The sequence below is a fragment of the Catharus ustulatus genome, chromosome 8 (assembly GCF_009819885.2).
Source record: "Catharus ustulatus isolate bCatUst1 chromosome 8, bCatUst1.pri.v2, whole genome shotgun sequence".
Taxonomy (NCBI): domain Eukaryota; kingdom Metazoa; phylum Chordata; class Aves; order Passeriformes; family Turdidae; genus Catharus; species Catharus ustulatus.
Window position 1 is genome coordinate 9,093,814 of NC_046228.1, and position 18,076 is coordinate 9,111,889.

General features: G+C 35.8%; 1 protein-coding gene across 4 annotated transcripts in view; it reads right to left on the reverse strand.

Moving 5' to 3' along the window:
* The window catches only part of VTI1A (vesicle transport through interaction with t-SNAREs 1A), a 256,556-nt gene that overhangs the window by 199,214 nt on the left and 39,266 nt on the right, over positions 1–18,076 (reverse strand). For 2 of the 4 annotated variants that reach the window (XM_033065468.2, XM_033065470.2), the window contains exons 4-5: positions 7,592–7,669; positions 1,255–1,275 (exon numbers count right to left, since the gene is read on the reverse strand). In XM_033065468.2, the coding sequence (XP_032921359.1) occupies positions 1,255–1,275; positions 7,592–7,669 (99 nt within the window). The remainder of the gene's footprint in view (positions 1–1,254; positions 1,276–7,591; positions 7,670–18,076) is intronic. The other 2 variants (XM_033065469.2, XM_033065471.2) reach the window with 1 other exon arrangement.

Genomic DNA, 18,076 nt, shown 5'->3' on the forward strand with positions numbered 1-18,076 from the left:
AAATACTGGGACTATTGGGGAGGGGATCTCAGCAGTGGTGGGAAGGCTTTCATGTGGTTACATGTTTATTTTATTTAATTTTTTTTTGTTAACTCCTTTACTCTGTAGCTTTTACATATTAATATCAGCTCTCTGAGAAGAGGGAGAAAATAAAGAATCTTTGTATCACAAATATCTACCTGTTTTTAAGAATTTGCTGTAATTGTCCTTAATCTGGTTACTTTAAAATTCTTTGTCATCACCATTTCTAAAACTAACAATTCCTTTCCTGCAGAGTTCAGTGTATATTACTGATACATTACGGGGCACATGTTCCACAAAGAAGACACCAGACAAATGGGTGATGTTAAAATACTTGTGCTTCTAAATATATTTATCCAAATACTTCACTGGTCCAAGCTCTCCGTGTGAAATCCTTCAGAAATCTGACGTGTAAGTAAACTTGACTTTACTCAGCCCTTCTTTTCAGTGGCTGCTAGGAAATAATAAAAAAATAGCAGTTCAAATACCTGCTTTGCTACAACAGTTTTTCTGAGATTCATTTCAGAAAATATACTGCAACATTTGAGGAACTGACCATTAAAACAGACTTCTTTCTAAATATTTATGAGTCATTTTATAACTGGAAGAAAGGTGTTCTGGAATACTGATCTCTAGTGTTACACCTACAGATCTACAGCACTCACAAATAAATAATAAATATTGATATGTATGTAGGTCTCTCCACCTCTACTGTATTTTCAGTGGGTGTACAATATCCAGTATAATACATAAGCTATTTAAATACCTCACACCACACTCAAAACACTGTGAAATACCGTGTAATTTTTAAAATGTTTCAGCAAAGGTTTATACCAAAGCAATGCTTTCACTTTCAATACCACTGTATAAATGTACTTTCCCTATCAAAGATTTTGTGATGCAAACATGATTATTACTGTACCTGATTTGATCATGGTATTCTTGGAGAGATCAAATAATAGAGGTTTTTTTCCACCCTTCTTTTTCTAGTGCCTTTTAAAAAAATTCCACTATCAAAGAATGTTAATTTCTAAGGTTTGATCTAGAGATTCCTATGTAAGTATACAATTATTAGGGAAAAAGAGGCACAACAGTGAATATTTTAAAGCAATGTAATCAATATTTTTGCTTTGTGTAGATTTCCCTGCAACAATGAACAAAAAGATCTACTTCAGATTTAGAAACTCAGCTTTAAAGGGAAAGCTAGACAACAAAAAGCAAGAAAGTACTCACCTCTTCACGTAATTTTATCAACTGCAACATGAACGCACAAAAAAGATAAAAAGGAAAGAAATGGCAGGAAAGAAAGATCAGTTGTGTGACAGGATACAGAATTAACATTGACAATTTATCTGTTTACATGTTTAGCATTTAAAAATCACAGACAAACACATTAAAAGAACCTAAACATAGACTACATGCAGAGTTTTTTGAACGAATAAAGATCACTTTCTCACACTGTCACATTAAACAAAGAGAATAGTGTGAAATTCTCTTTTAAACCACATCTAAGACACCATCATGAAATAAAGGGGAATGACTTCATAGAAGTCTATATTATAAAGAAAAAAACAAGTTTACTATTCCTCTCTTCGAAGATTGTACAGCTGAAGTGGTTTTGTATACACAAGTTTTCAGAATGTTTTCTGTATATTTTAGTTGTGACAACTGATTTCTTATTTTACTAGCAGAACTAACTTATTAATAGATGACTGCATCTTTATAGCATGCATTCCAGTATTTCAATTTTTATATACCTGAGTTCTACTGTAACTATATTATTTAATTTTATTATTGAACTTCATACAAAGGGTTTTTGACAGGTAAAAAAAAAAGAAGCAGCTTAGTTAAATGGCTCAGAACTATGATTTATTGAATAGCATATTTAAAAATAGACAAAGGAATAGGGAACAACATGAAACATATTTCCCCCAGAAAAGACCCATTCCAGGTTCTTGATCCAGACCATTATACAGTGTGTATATATACACACACATAGAGTGTGTGTGTATGCTTAAATAGTATATAAATTTATATTTATTTATTTATTTATGCTTGTAAATCAACACAATCTAACACTAATAATATTGTTCTGGCAGCTTTACTACAAAACTAAATAAAACCACAGCCTGATTATCAAGCTATGTTGTAATATACTCATCCCTTTGAGAGACAGATAAATTATTTGTACTGGAACAAAATGTATAATTACTCTCAACAAATATCTACACAAGAATGGCCCTTTATAAAAAATTACAGTTCTTTGAACGATTCCAGTTCAAAATTACAACAACTACATAGTTATCCCAGTTTATACTGATACTTCACCTACAGTTTCATAACACTAATTGTCAAAACATGTGTAAACTGAGAATGTTCACTACTAATAAAATCTCACCGGCATGAAGGAAACAAAAGAACCTCCATTATTCTCTATTGTTTCATGTGGCTCAAACTGAAGGTTTGCCTCACCCAGTTACCAAAAGGGACAAGAGGCTCTAACGAGACGTAATTAGCAGGGCTCCTAAACCACTCCAACTTGAACTGGGCCAGCTCTTCTGTACCAAGCTAAAGGAACTTTGCTAAATGTGGTATAAAGAAAACTGCACTGCCAGCCAAACCAGCGCCTAAATTCAAGTGCTTGGCCTATCATAAACAGGTCTCTTTCTCCAGCTCTTCCCCCCCGCTTTTCCCCAAAAAGGCAAACATTAGGGCTCTTTAGAAAGAGACGATCTGGGAGTTGATCACATAGCTATCTTTTCTTTCTGAGGCCACCATTCTTCAGTTGACTATGATACTTAAAGGGCCAAAGTTTAAAACGACTCTCCCGCAATAGAGCCCGTCCGGGCATGCCACCCTGCTATAATCAATGAGAGTTTTAAAATGCTGCACATTTGTTTTTTCAATAGGTCCCAAACAAAAATGTTCTATCTTGTTTGTGCTGCATGGCTGAATTTAAGCTCTGCATGGGATTTGCAGCTAAGCTAAGTAATGGGAGAGGGTTGGGGTTTTTTTAACATTGGCTGAAAGATATTCATTCAAATTAACAAAAGATGTATTTTCCCCCATTTAACAATGCTCTTGATGAAATGTGTTACCTTTACATTCCTATTTTGAAACATTATTTTATTATGCCCACTCCTGAACTGTAAACAGCATTAAGCCATGCGCAGCCACCATTTTAGGTTATGACAATCAGCATATTTTTGAAACAAAGATTTTTTGGTTGGTTTTTTTTGCAATACAGAATTCGATACAAGAGGTAATCTGTTCCTTTGTGGGCTACAAAAAAAAAAAAAAAAGTCTGGTTTACGCTGGTTTGAACCAGCGGAATCTCTTGTGGCTAAGCCTTCTGCTGTGACTAAAATCAAAACTGCACCACAGAGAGCGAGATGGGACGTGTGTGAGTGTGTGTGTGTGTGTGTGCACGCACGCGTGTGGCCGCGAGGCTCGTCATGTGACACGGAAAACTGCCGAATTTTTTTTAAAAAGCTGATAACGCCACCGCCGTCTCTGTCCGCATATAGATAACGAATAAATGCTGAACTCTATTAAACGCCCTTTACACATTATCGTGGGTCGAACACACAATTTTCTGAACTTATGATGACAGTCTATTTATTTTGCTATAAACCCTCGGCATGTAACGAACAGATTTGTGTCTGGTAATGATCTGCTCTGCCAGGGCTATATGAAATGATACCGACCTTCTTCAGATCTTGGCGAATTAAATTGACCAACTTCACCCCCTGGTCTGTAGCTGAAGTTTGACACACTTTATGCACAGCAAGCCCAAATCTAATATTATCACAACTTTGTAGTCAGAAATTAAGTAGACACCAAATATTTGTTCACTACGAATCACATATAGAATGTGTGGGTATATGAATATGCAGTTTAACTCGAAGTGAATTTATTTAAACTTATTAATGAAAACAGCTGCAAAAGTAAAAGGAACAATGTTACACCTCATGAAAGCTGATAATACTGAACTTCACATAATTTCGGCTGAGAGAGATTTCTGATTTAACCCAACATATACTTCCTCAAAAATATACAAATTGCTATATAAAACAGTTCTGTTATTATTAAAGGGAAGATACAACTTCAGGTAGTGTCTCACTGCACTGAAAAACTCAAAACTTTCAAGAGATTTGCTAAAGGTTGGTGGCCAGGATGACAAAGAAGACTTGAAAGCAACAGAGCCTGTTTAAGACCACTCTTGGAAAATAAATAATAACCCAATGCACACAGTAGATTTTAGGGATTTGTGAGGTGGGGGGTTCTTTGGATGCAAGAAATTACATTTCTTGATTTTTAACCTCTGAGTGTCTTATCTGAATACATTCCCATGATTCAAATTAAGAAGAAATTAAAATATGTTAAGCAGTGACTTTACTGAACTCTAGGTGCTTTAAGAGCACTATATCACTACTAGTCTCATGAAAAAATGTTGTATTTATTTAAAAAGAAGCTATCAGGAGCAGAATTATATAATTCTTACAACTTCTTACGGGAAATTTCTATATGATCTATCTGTTAAAATCAGTTACATCTTGGTATAACCATTATAAGGGAATTGTATTCCTAGTTATTCTAAGTGTCATCTAGACACAATGGCTGCTACTTCTGGGAGACATATTGGGAAAATGAAGAAAACAAAAGACAAATCACCATTACCTATTCTTCAATCTCTTCTTTGCACTTCAATCTTTCTTCCTGAGAGAACAACTGGAAACTCATACCTACCATTCTGTTCATTACAGCTTATAACTTGGCTTTGGTTTGCTGTAATTGTACCTTTGAAACTCAACTAAAAAAGGAGAAGCTGAGGAAAGGACCCAGATCGTTTATTTTTCCAACAGCGACCTGTTTTATTTCTAGCTTTTTAATAGGGTCATACCAGCCAGCAAGCATTAGGTTCCTTTTGTCTCCTCTCTCCACCAAAAATACATGCAAATGTTTATCACAATGACAAAGACCAGCACCTCATATCTCTTGTTTGCCTCCGGGTAACAACCCTGACAATCCAGATATTCCATATTTCTATTGGCAGATTTTATTGGTGGTTTTGGACAGGAGCACTTCTGAGCTGGCAACTTTTGTCAATACCTCCTCTGTCAGAAAAGGAATCCTTTCTCTCCCCTTTCACAGTTGCTCACTGAACTGGGGAAAACAAACCCACCATTTTTCAGTTAAATTAGTTTAACCTAATCCAAACTGTGTCCTACAATATTAGGGTCAGGATCAGTCCATGTACCTATATTTACTTCCATCAGACAAAACAAAAGTAAGCATTTGAAACATCTTCAAGTATTTCATATGGCTTTAAGTTGAACCTGAGCATCCTTCATCATTTACTCCAAGTTCTCCATTGATATAATAATGTATAGGGGCGAAAGCATATTAGGCCTGGGGTTAAACACAGCTGAGTTAAACACAACAATATCTTATGTTCAGTGTCTGGTAAGTACCTAAACCTTACACTTGATTTTGAAAGTTGTACATTCTAATAAGCTCAATACCATTTAAAGTTTTTGCACTAACTGCTTGCACCCGTAGCTACATGTATACAAGTACAGGTATAGATAAAGATATTTAATAAGTAAAAGAGAATGTGATATTTATTATTGAAACAACACAATAAATAATGTATTTTAAAAATACTAGCATTCACATATTTAAAAGAAATTAGGTGAGTCCTTTATGGTGCTATTTCATAGTATTTTTCAAGAAAGGAATGAAGAACTTTAAAAGATACAGAGGTAATACTTTCAAGTTGGGCAATAGAAAAGGATTTTGATTACCTAAAAAACTATACAAGAGTCCTTCAGCAGCCAAAATTTTATTCCATTTAAATAGCGGTCATTTGGAAGAAAAAGCCCTAAGTTGACAAATTGAAGGTTGAAGGTATCATTTAGTTCCTTGAGATGAGAACAAGTCTTTTTCACCAAGTTTGGAAAAAAGATCATCAGTGACAAAAAGTGCTCACATGAACCAGTTATTTAAACATTCTTTAAAAAGTGAAAATAAAATATTTTATCTTATCCCTACACATAAGATATTCTGTTAAAAGTAAAGCTTCTTATCACAATTGCTGTTTTATGTCTGAATTCACACATTTTTTTTCTTGAAATGTAAAAGTAGTAGCACCTTAACAGAAATAAAATGAGAACCTTAACACTTTCACAGGACTGCATTTACAATCATGACATACAGACTGTGAAACTCTTCTCCCAGAAATAATCACCTCCACAAATTCATTAATTAGATATAAACCCCCCCCACATTATTTTACTCAAATTTTGGAATCTCCCCTTGCTATCATATATAAATATGAAGAATAATGCCCTTTAAATTTAAGTCTTCATATAGATATCAGAGATGCTATAGTTCAGTCTTATGTATCCTATGTCTAATTTCAATCATGTATGAATTAAAGACTATTACAGAGTTTAAAGTTTAAAAAGCATGTTTAAAATGCTGTATAGGATTGGGGTTATGAGGTCTGTGTTTTGAAATTGCATGTACCAGGTAAGTCTCCAAGTCTTTTTATTTTCTGTCCTTAGTGGAGCCGAGCCTATACTGAGCATAGAAGATACAAAAAAATTTCAGAACATTGTTCTGATCCATTTCCTTATTTAATAACACATTTATCAAATAAACATTTACATGATTTTTTCTTTCATTAGCAAAATAATTGGGATTCTATCTGGTCAGAAGAGAAAATACGACCTGTAGGAAAACTTTCAGCTAACTTCTAACTCAAAAAATACAAGACTTTGCTAATATAAATTTCAGAAAGAAACTAAATATTCTCCTTTCAGATAGAGTGTCAAACAAGTTTCATCCCAAAAGAAATATTAACAGGTGGGTCAAAGTGTCCTGAATAAAGCATTGCCTTTACAGTTTTCGGTAGTCTAGCAGGATCCTCACTGTAGTACACAGAACAACAATACGGGTACAAGATTTTAAAAAAGCCTCAGGATTATCAAGCTTTCATTCATTAAAAGAGGTGGATAGCACTCTGCATCCTAGTACAACATGCATTATGAAAGCACGCTCTTATTAGTACAACTTGTGGTTTTGGTACAAGGAGAGAAAATCTGGTTAAAGAAGAAATCACACAAGGAAACTGAGTGGGATACTGCCTAATTCTGAGAGAGCACTTTCATTTGTTTTGCCTGCCAGTGTTGATTTAATTATACTGCATTATTATCAAAGCTGCATTATGTACTTTTTTATTCCTTTTACATGTGTTTGAGGTGAAGACCTTGGCTTTGTCGGCAAACAGCGTGTTTCAAGTTATTTCTTAAGTACTAAATAATAAAGAAAAGAGAAGAAAAGATTTTTTTTGAGATAGCAGACAGTGATCACAAGTTAAAGGGTTAAATGTAAGATCTCCAAGAAACATTTTGAAGTTGATTAAGACCCCAGCTTTGCATTAAACAGTATCACTTCCACATGAGTTGTTGCTAATGCTGTTAAGGAGCAGCTTGAGAAGCCCAGTGTGCCAGTGACCTCCTTCACCCTCCAGCCACCCACTAGGGCTTCTTGATTAGCATCCTACCTGGTTCTCTGAGGAATTCCCGTCATCCCCTAGGAGCTCATTCCGCACCTCATCACTGTAGGCGATTCGTGACCTTTTCTGTAAAACAAAAAGAAAAAAGGGTTAGGAAGTAAAGCTCCGAAGCCATTGGTATCAAGGCTGATCATCTTAAACCTCGAGAGCCCCCTAATGGATACCTATTTGATTAAAAAAATAATAAATCTGCAAGTGAAAGTTATTACAAAGTTCTTCAACTGCTGTATCTTAACAAATCTGCATGGCAAAAGTATAGTATTTCTACGACAGTCACACCCTTAGCATTGCAGCAATGAAAGCAGCTTCTGTGAAGCCTGAGATACAGAACATGTGAGGCAATACACACTAATAGCAGCAGCATAGAAAAAGTGCCAGTGCAGGAACCAAGTGCATTTTTCTGAAGAACACTTGCCAGCAGGTCACAGAACACAACATAACAGTGATGGCAGCAATGCCACTAGACAGGAAAGTAAGAATGAGCTTTTCCCACATTAAAAAAAAAATCCAAAATCAAACCTGAAGAACACACGTGACATGTCTGATTCAATTTAAAGATGTAGAAAATTAATAAGCATTTTCTGTGCTGCTAAGGCTGCTGGGAAAGGATCAGAAATGAAAAGGCAAAAGAAAGGAGGGAAAATAACAGCACAAGGAAACATTGGTTTTCAGAGTTCATGGAAACACCACAAAACTGAGACAGTCATCCATGGGATGGTTATGGCGGACAGGATATTAAGAAAATTCACAGATTATGAGCACCAGATTTTCTCTTGAACTGATAATTATGTTGATTCTAAACTAGATCAAGTGCCAAGCAATGGAAAGTAAATGTGTGATGACTTTGAAGGCAGCACAGGATTCAGCAGAGCAATGGGGAAGTCCATAATGAGAATATCAGCCCAGCTTGCAAATTCTCTGTTAGCCAAATATTAAGCTATTACTCAGTTAATACTCCCACACTTACCATTAAAGGAGGGATTGAATTTTTAACGTATTTGCTATTTATTTTTTCTTTTTGAGAGTAGTTATGGTAATTTTTACACCTCTTCAGAGGAAGAAACCCAAGAGTAACAAAACCAAAGCTGCAGGGCTTTCCTTTACACATGGGGACTTCCCTCACACCCTGCCATGATATGACTACCAGTAGGAAGTCAGAAAAAATTAATCCCTCTTCAAACCTTCCCTGCTTGGGCCATCATGCCAAAACTTGTGCTTGGGACTGAGGTACAGGAAAAAAAACACTAGAAATTATACTGAGCACAGGAAAATTCATCACCCTATTAACAAAGAGGTTTGGAAGTGGGTCACCCTTTGTGCAAGGGACCTAGCAGTGAAGTCATGGGTCACCTCAGAGCTAAACATTTTAGCTCTTTATGTCATGTAGCTCCCCTTTATTACCAACATGATCATTACAATGTCCACACATTTGTGATTCACTTGCCAGTGTTCAGATCTAGATCATTTCCTAAAGCTACAGATGGAAGTGGGAAGGACAAAGCCCTGGACCATGGACCCACGGCAAGAGGTGAATTGTGCCAAATCTTTTGGAGATCTCAGCTGTCACAGTTTCATACTAACCAAGCTAAAGTAGTCTACAGCATTAAAGGAAATGAGAACCTTTAAACAGGCTGTGGTATCAGAGCTGCCTGTTTAAATTATTCATTTCATCACCATGGGGGACTAAAACACTCCACAGTATGCAAGAATATCATATGGAGATAGGTTTTGTTTTTCTCTTTTCTCACCAAAAAGCCAACAAATTGGCATAGATTGCTCAATTACATTATTTTCCTATTTTTATTGGATACACATCAAACAAGGAAGGCAATTACAAATACATACCAATAAATATCTAATCATCTTTTCTGATTAAGATTCAATCTTAAGACCTCATTTGAGGTCTAGCAGTTCAACTGTACAGTTTCTCCCAATTTCACAAAATGACTCAACCCCATTGATCCTGTTAGTGTTGAATGCATTTATCATTATTAGACTGAGATGAGGAGCATGATGTTTCATGAGCTTGTTCTCCACTGAACAAGCTTCCTAATAATATGTAGGGACTGAAATGGTCCTTGATTACACATCATTTATTTGAAAGATGTAACTGGATGATATTCTCATCCTTTATAGAGCCTGGGAGAAAGGAAAAAGAATATACTTCACAAGAAAGAAATAAAGGTTAATAGCAATACAACTTTTAGAGGTCCTTTATAATCCTTTATTGTAATTGCCACTGAACTTAATAAATATATTTGTACCATTGTTCTTTCATTGTAATAATCTGTCATGATCTGAAAACCAGAAATTTTATTAAAAGAAATAATGCTTTGGCTACAATTAAGTATAACTCTTTGCCATAATCAATAAATAATTTGATACTACTTTTGATCACAGTTTCACTACCAAATGAATCAATAATATAAAAGGAAAGGTCTTTGAACTAAAGTGTTCATTTATTCTTTCAGGATTTGTCCAAAATATCAATATCTTGAAATACTATTCTTATTTTTATTAAAGTATTATTGGTTAACACTTTTAAATGTGGCTATCAAGATTAGTTCAGCTTGTCTGAACTCAATAATAAAGTATTTTTAAATTTATTTTTTATTTTTTAGTTCATAACCATCAGCTGTTTATAAATATATACTTTAGCCAAATGCAAGAATGATAGTTTGAGCTGGAAATGTCACACACTCTGCTACAGTTTGAAGGAACCCAATTCATAATGCATTTTATAAATAGTTAATGACTTCTATACATAAGCTAACCAGGCAAATCAAGAAATTGTCAACATTTTTAGTCTTAGTTGTCAGTTACCACTGTCTACTGGTACTTTATATGTATGTTTCTAGAAAAGACAGAAGCTTTACAGAGTTTGTAATCCAAGGCATTTCTGGGCAGCTCAATATCGGTTTAAGAGGTTCTGTGTGCAGTTTTTTGTCTGCAAAGCTCTGTCATATATAGTTTTCCTTGTATTTTATATTTTCTTGTATATACCTAGACAAAAAGTCTAAGCACACAAGTGGTTTTGCTCAGTGAATGTTTTTGAATGCGCCCAAACACAAGGACACAAAAGGGTTAAGCTACCTTCTACAAGAACTTCAGCACTCAGAAAGTTTCAGGGGCTGTTTTAAATGTACCTCAGTAGCCAGACCTTCTGACAAGGAAGAATTTCTGATTCCAGGCAGATCTCTCTTGGTTTATGAACAAGATTTTTGCATACTGATTGGGTGATTTCCTTAAAGCCCTGTTCAAACAGATACACTTGCTCAGTTCTGTCTGGCAATTTGGCTTTAAACAATCTGTCTACTTGACCCAAGCCTTAACATTTCCCAATAGAACTGAATGTGTTCATAGGCAAGCCCAGCTAAATGAGAATTGAAATGAATTAACTCAGCTTAAACTAATTAAGATCTGTGATCTGCAGTACCACCCCCCTGTATGATTCCACATGTGAAGCAGGGTACACGTAACCAGACTGTAAGAATTCTGCTATACCACTAATCTGAGCATACCAATGAAGTTCCTCTATTACTAAAGCATATGAGAAGTTAATTTCCATGGCCTACACATGGCAAAGCAATTGCTTAAATTGCCTCACCTGGGAATTTAATACAATGTTATCATCAGACCAGCTCCACTGTAAATAGATTTATAATGCTTTCCATGTGCTAGGCTAGGTTGCATATGAATTAAGTAATGATCTGGTATTACAATACAATCAGCTAGTTCCCACACCTGGCAGACAGGATATTTTGCTAAATTACTACCTATACAGATACATCACAACATAAAAACAGAGAAGGTAATGGGAAGAGAAACAATCTACATGGTGTATGACTGAATTTTACACGGTAACCAAATAAGATGTAGATAGAAAGAGGTATCCAAAATAATCTATTTCCAACATCTGCACAACAGAACACATACTTATTCATTTCTATTCAATTTTGGCCTAATTTTCCGCATTCTATACTTTAATTACCATCCACATTCTGAAATGTTCCCATTAGTGAAGGCCAGAACTAGCCAGTGCCCCCTCACTCCAATGCACTTCCAGCAATCAGCCAAATAATTGGTATAAAGTATTGTACATTTTCATACCTGAACCAAAGAATAGCTCTCCCTCTCCTAAATGCTAAGCAGCCCCCGAAGAGATGAGCAGACGTAGGTGCATTTCAGACAAAGACCCAGCAGATCCTTTTATCCCAACCTCTCAATTTTTCAGGCTCAATGTTTTAAGAACAGATTAAACAGATTTTTCTGGTGGAATATGTGTAAACAACAAAAAAGCTGATTTATCCACAAACATCTGTTTTCATACAAAATTTATTAGAATTTCCAAGTATATATAAATGTTTTTTAAAAATCTCCAGGCATCTGTTTCAGAGTTTGGCCCTGCTCTAAATGCAAATAAATACTTGAGATTAACATAACCAGAAATAATTTGTGGGAATATATCAGATTTTATTTTGTGTTCTTCGACAGCAGTCACTTCTGCCATTGTTCTAGCTAAAAGCAAGCTGAAAAAAGTGACCTGATCCCCAAATGGACAGCTTAAAACTGCAGAATATACACTTTCATCTCTGCCTTTTGGAATAGATATTGAAGTAATTTTTTTGCTGAGCACAAATGGAAAAGATACAGTTTAACAAATTTAGAAGAAACTACCTATTTAACAATCTCAAAGCTTATATTGAAACAGAAACCCAAACTGATTTCTTATTAAATAAAAGAAATTGGTAGCTCTTTTCAATTAGAAAAATTGTGTTCAAACTTCAGTGTTCTAGACTTATATTTAATTTTCAAAACTATATTTCTCTCTAAAGGTGATCAAGGAACCACAGACTAGGCACTTCAGACTGCAATTTCAAAGGGGTTTCCTGCTCCTAAGTAGCTGAGTTTTTAAGAACTGGGTGCGTGAAGCTGGAAAATTGTGTTAATATAACCTGATGCAATGCTGGACTTTCAAGCATTTCCTTAAGAAAACTGAAAAAAACTCCAAACAAATGGATACATTCCTGTCCAAAAGTAAATAAAAACTATTCCACAAATCCACTGAAACTTCTGATTGAAAGAATCAATTTAACAGAACATGTCAGCTGGCAAAAGTCAATGTCTCAGCCACCCCCAGTGCTGCCTCCCTCCCTGCACACGCAGAGAAGAGGCTGCAGGCAAGTCTGAAAGAGAAACACAACTCAAACCTGTGTTCTGCCACTCTGCCAAACGTCAGCAGCTTCCTGCAACAGCAGAGAGAAATCAAACTGCAAGTGCTAATGTGAAATTAATGCAGAGATACTATCACCCATCTTTAAATAGATGTCACAGGTCCATAAATCTTCTTTTCAATAATCCTCATCAAACACACTTCTAGTTTCATTACGGGGTGAGGGCAGGGAGGAAGGTCAAGCAAGCCCCATGAGGACACAACACATTTAGTTATGTTGATTGTGAAAAATGCAGCTTCTGCCCACAAAACTACTTCCACCTCAAACTCATGGCCAGGGGATCATGTATGTCACCAACAAGGCAGATGTTTAAACTGCTGCATTGCACCTCCTGTGGGTAGGGCAGGAAACAAGTGACCTGAGAGAGAACTGAAATTCACTGTTTCTGGGCATTTATGGAGTAACAGAGGATGATTCCTATTGTGAAAACGACAGTTCTATTTAGAAAAGCAGCTTTTATTTACCTGAACTCAAACTTAACAACCCAGAAATGGAAAGATTTTTCAAAATTCAAAAGGTTGGAACTAACTGACCTCTGCCCCATTCTGATTTTAGAGAATGCTCAAATATTCGCTATGATCACTATGGAAATCCATGGAAACATCTAAAGAAATATAATGCAATACAATAGTTGTAAATCCAAGCATAGAAAACTTCAGGTGAGTACTGCTTGGGCTTGAATAGTACTCTCCAAACATAAAAAGGAATAACTCCCCTTAGCCTCGCATGTAAATCAATTTTATTTTTCTTTTTATTATAACCACTTTGCTTGTTTGAATTACCACATACTAATTCCAAACCTTGGTCCCTCTATACACAGTACTTTATTCTTTCACGAGAATTTAGTTTCTCCAAGGTGCCTTTAGTGCTGGGCTGTTCTGCACAGCAGTTTGCCAGCCTTTTTACTCATCTGCCATAATCTCAAAATGTGCCAGGCATCAGCTGCAGCAGGAAGGAAGGCTGGGTATATCTGCAAATTTAACTGTAACATCTCTGTAGGCCAACAGTGATGCATGACCTCTGCACTGCTGACTTGCAGTTATTCCACTGTCCACTGTTACCCACAGCTCACAGTCTGCTCCTCTAATGTACTTTTCAGTTCTCTAATTTCAGTATTTCGTCCAATCCCCTTCTATAGATTCCTTCAAACAACCATTATTAAACTATCATCTTTCATTACAAAGCCCATCTTTACACATCTACTTAGCTGGCTGAGTTAACCAACTTCTCTATTCAGTGGAAATTCCTTTAAATTGTGCATGAGATCACACAAATCCTCTCCTTCTCAGATCCACCTTCCTGAAAAGCTGTTGCTTCCTTGTAACTACCCTGTGCATGTTCAAAAACCAGTCTGATAATTAGATTGTTAAATTAAAAGTTGGTTGTTGGGCCTTTTGCTTTGATACATACATTGGCTAATTTGCTGACAAAGGTTCTGCAATTTTCAGACCTTTCTTTACTACAGCCACTTCTGCCATCAGTACTGGAATAAAAGGCAAGAGCAAGGCTGGAGAGGGGGGAACTCTCTCTCTTCCCAACTCAGACATCAGTTTGATAATAAGGATACCTCAGGTGAAAGACCACACCTGATGCAGGTTCAAAATAATCTACACACTGACAATTAATTTGGGTGTAGGGGGTCTAAGTGGGATAAATTCTGTTTAGAGCACAGGTTCACAATTGGTCTTGAAGTGAAAAAGGACACATCCAGACTGTGGCCTCAAAAAAACCCATCTGTATGCACAGAATAGGAACAGCCAAAATCTATCCAGTATTCTTGACAAATAAATTGATCCTCAATTCGTGTTCAGGATAACCTGCACAAATATTTAAGGACATCAATATGATCACTTAAAACAATTAATTTACTATGTCAAGTCCTAGAAGACTCTCACTCCTAAAACAGATTTTAAAAAGTCATGTGAGGCATTGGAAGTCAGTCACTAATATCATATAGGCTGCTGTTTTTCTACAGAAGTCTCTGAGATCTGAATAACTTTGATTTAAAGGCAGGCAGAACAAGGCTACAAAAATAAGCTTATTTTGAGAATGGTCAGCAGGTTTTTGAAATACAACATATACATGTAAGAATTACAAGTTTCTCTGCAAAACTACCTTTTAGGGGAAATTATTAAAGATAATGGTGGAACAGAGAACTCCCAGTGCCTTTTAGAAGCACACTACAAAGCTTATGTTTCTTTTGTGAAATCTTTATTGGTCATCTCAACTCATCTCCTTGCTGTAATGACCTAAGTCATATATTTTAGAGTTTTCTTTTATTGCTATCAGCTTGGTTTTGTGCCTTTTTAAATAAAGTCTATTTTACCACACAGCTTCATTTATCCAACTAATGCTGTTTAGGGGACAAGGAGCAACTACACATCAGGATCATGAACTCCAGACTGTTTTGTGGTGCAAAGACTTTATGCTGTGCAGTAAATGTGCAATTAACAAAAATGTTTTCTAAACATTTGGAGCTGAATTGGAGATGGAAGATAAACTCCAGTATGTTGGACCAAAAGACAGATGAACTGAGAAAATAAAAATATGGAGCCATTTTCCTCCAAGGGAGGAAGTTTAATAAGAATGCCAACTTTTAAAGAGAGTGCTCCCAAAGACAGTAAAGCAGGGAAGAAAACATTCTTAAGGAGGCTCAAGATTTTCTAACTAATTAGTTCACACTAATTAGCTGGTGGTGAAGGATGATAAACATCTCAGATAAACCAAAACATTGAATGTTCATTAAAATACCTTTGTTGCAGCCAGTATCTCCATCTGGAGCCCAGGTTCCCATTGCTAACAGTAACAAGACACCTGCTGGTACATTCCACCAGCTCCTCCCTTTCCCAGAAAGAAAGCATCCAAGTTTTACTTCCTCCCTCTATTTGCTGCTTAATTTCCTTCATCAGTCTGTACCTAACTGTAAATGAAAACCTGTAATTGGGCTGAACCAGTTGCCATTTTTGAACACTACCATCATCTTTTTCAGCTCTCCCACTGCCTGGATTTCTAACAGTAGGCAAAGCCCAGGAAAGGTGATATTTTTTAGGCTTTCCAATTAGAAGTAGAATTTTGCTACAGAGCTCAGTTCTCTTAATAAATTATACATTTTGTCCACTGTGAACTCCAAGTGTAAAAACCAAAATGAAGCCATAAAGACAGATCCCATTTTGGACATCCAGAATGAGGGCAGGGAGAATGAGATGTTTCTAAGGCAGTTGAATTGTCCCACCTACATTTGTGCTGCACTGATACGATCTATTTTAAATCAAAGAAACTTAAGCAAACCTTTCCAAAAATACTTTTTGGTCCATAAAAATCTATTTTTAGACACTGTCCTTTTTTTACTGAGCACACACACGCTCTCTCAGCAGCATCTTTCTAGTCATATATTGATACATGGTTTTTAATTTCTGAAAATGTAATACACAGAAAAAGAAATTTTCAGTTGACCCCTAAGAATATTGATCCCTATTCCATGAGAGTAGCAGATGATAATTTCTGACTTCACCATTAAATAAAAATAAAATAATGCTTGATGCAAAGCAAAATAAAATAGACACATGGTGTAATTATGGTGGTTTGCATACAGACATACCCACAAGGTACTCGTTCTGTGTACTTCACTGCAAACATTCTGAACTATAAGCACATTAGCTCAAACTACTGAATAATAAAAAGGAAAATGAAAAATATTTTGTGTATAGCATAGCCCTATCAAAACTGATTTTTGGATCTTGCTGTTCATGCTTCCCTAATTTATTTTTGCCCTGATGTGATTTAGCTGAGATTCCCTTCCTTCCTTCTAGAACATATGTACTTGCAGATAGACATGTTGCTTTGCCTGAAAAAGATAAAAATTGTCTGAGTTTAGTAATTTTAGTAGTTAAGTGGCCACAATTTGGCTTTGAAGTTTGCAGCAGATTGATGGGGGAGTAAATCCCTACTTTCACTGCTCCCCACCAGGCACTACTGGGACAGCACCAGTTGTTTCATGCTGTGTTAAATCAATAGCTAATATGGTAAAATACTAGCCCGATGTTCAGACATGGCATTTTCTAGTTTTATCACAAGCTGATGATGAGCAGTTCTTGCTTTACACTACCTGAGATAAAAGTCAGTAACTAATCCACTACCTCTAATTTATCAAAAATCCACTACTTCTAATTTATCAACCCAAAGTCCTCCTCCTTTTTGTACTGCCTCTCCATTTTTCAGTCTCCCTCTCCAGTGAAAATACTTATTAAAATATTAATTTCTAAATGGATGAAAAAATATTATTATAATACATATATCTATATGAAAAATAAACCATACCAAGCCATTCCCTACTTTGTTCATTTCTTCAGAGCTCAAGTCTTAAGCCTAATAATAGAGTGTAAGGGAAAGGCAGTATACTTATAGAAAACATTGATATTTACATATATTTGGTATTTAAAGTGTCTGATAGGCAAGCTTCATCTAATTTGTTGTTTTTTCCTGTTACCTGCAGCATAGCCAGGAATTCTGCCTCCAAGTGGATCAGCATACCACACAAAGAATAATGAGCAACACCAATACTTGGCAGTACCTCATTTCACACTAAATACTGATGTCCAAACTCTAAAAATTCACTGAGTATTTATGTTTTGTCCCTGTTCCTATGTTGTCACCAACAATGCTTACACATTTCTATTGATCTTGTTTATAGCTGCCTAGATTTTCACTGTCAAGACAATGTAGTGTGAACCTTAAGGAAAGTCTCACTTGATGTACAACTGCATAAAGGCTGTTATCTCAGTCAAAGCTTCAATTAGCCCAGAACTTGTACTGCCTCCTATAGTGGCCATTAATGGATAATAAGGGGAAATCTTAAGAAACAGAGCAGAGATTGAATTATTCTCATTTCAGTAAATGCTGCCTGTTTCTGTTGATCAGCAGTTCAGGGAGTTACAGGTATATCTAAGAGCTTCACACTTAATAATAAACCTTGGTGGTTACTGCTTAAATAATACTCCTTTTATTTAAATAGCAACTGAAGAACGGCAATCATGCACAAGAAGAAAGATGTTGAGATCTCAGTATTCAGACAAAGATTAAATTGAAAAGTTATCCCACTTTCCACTTGAAAAAAACTGGAGTGAAATTTCAAACAAAGAAGCTAACAATTAAAGTATCAAAACCAATTAATTTGTATCACAGAGTGTTGTAACATCTCTTCCATAGAACACATTTTGGCAATAAGAATTTGATCCTGAGC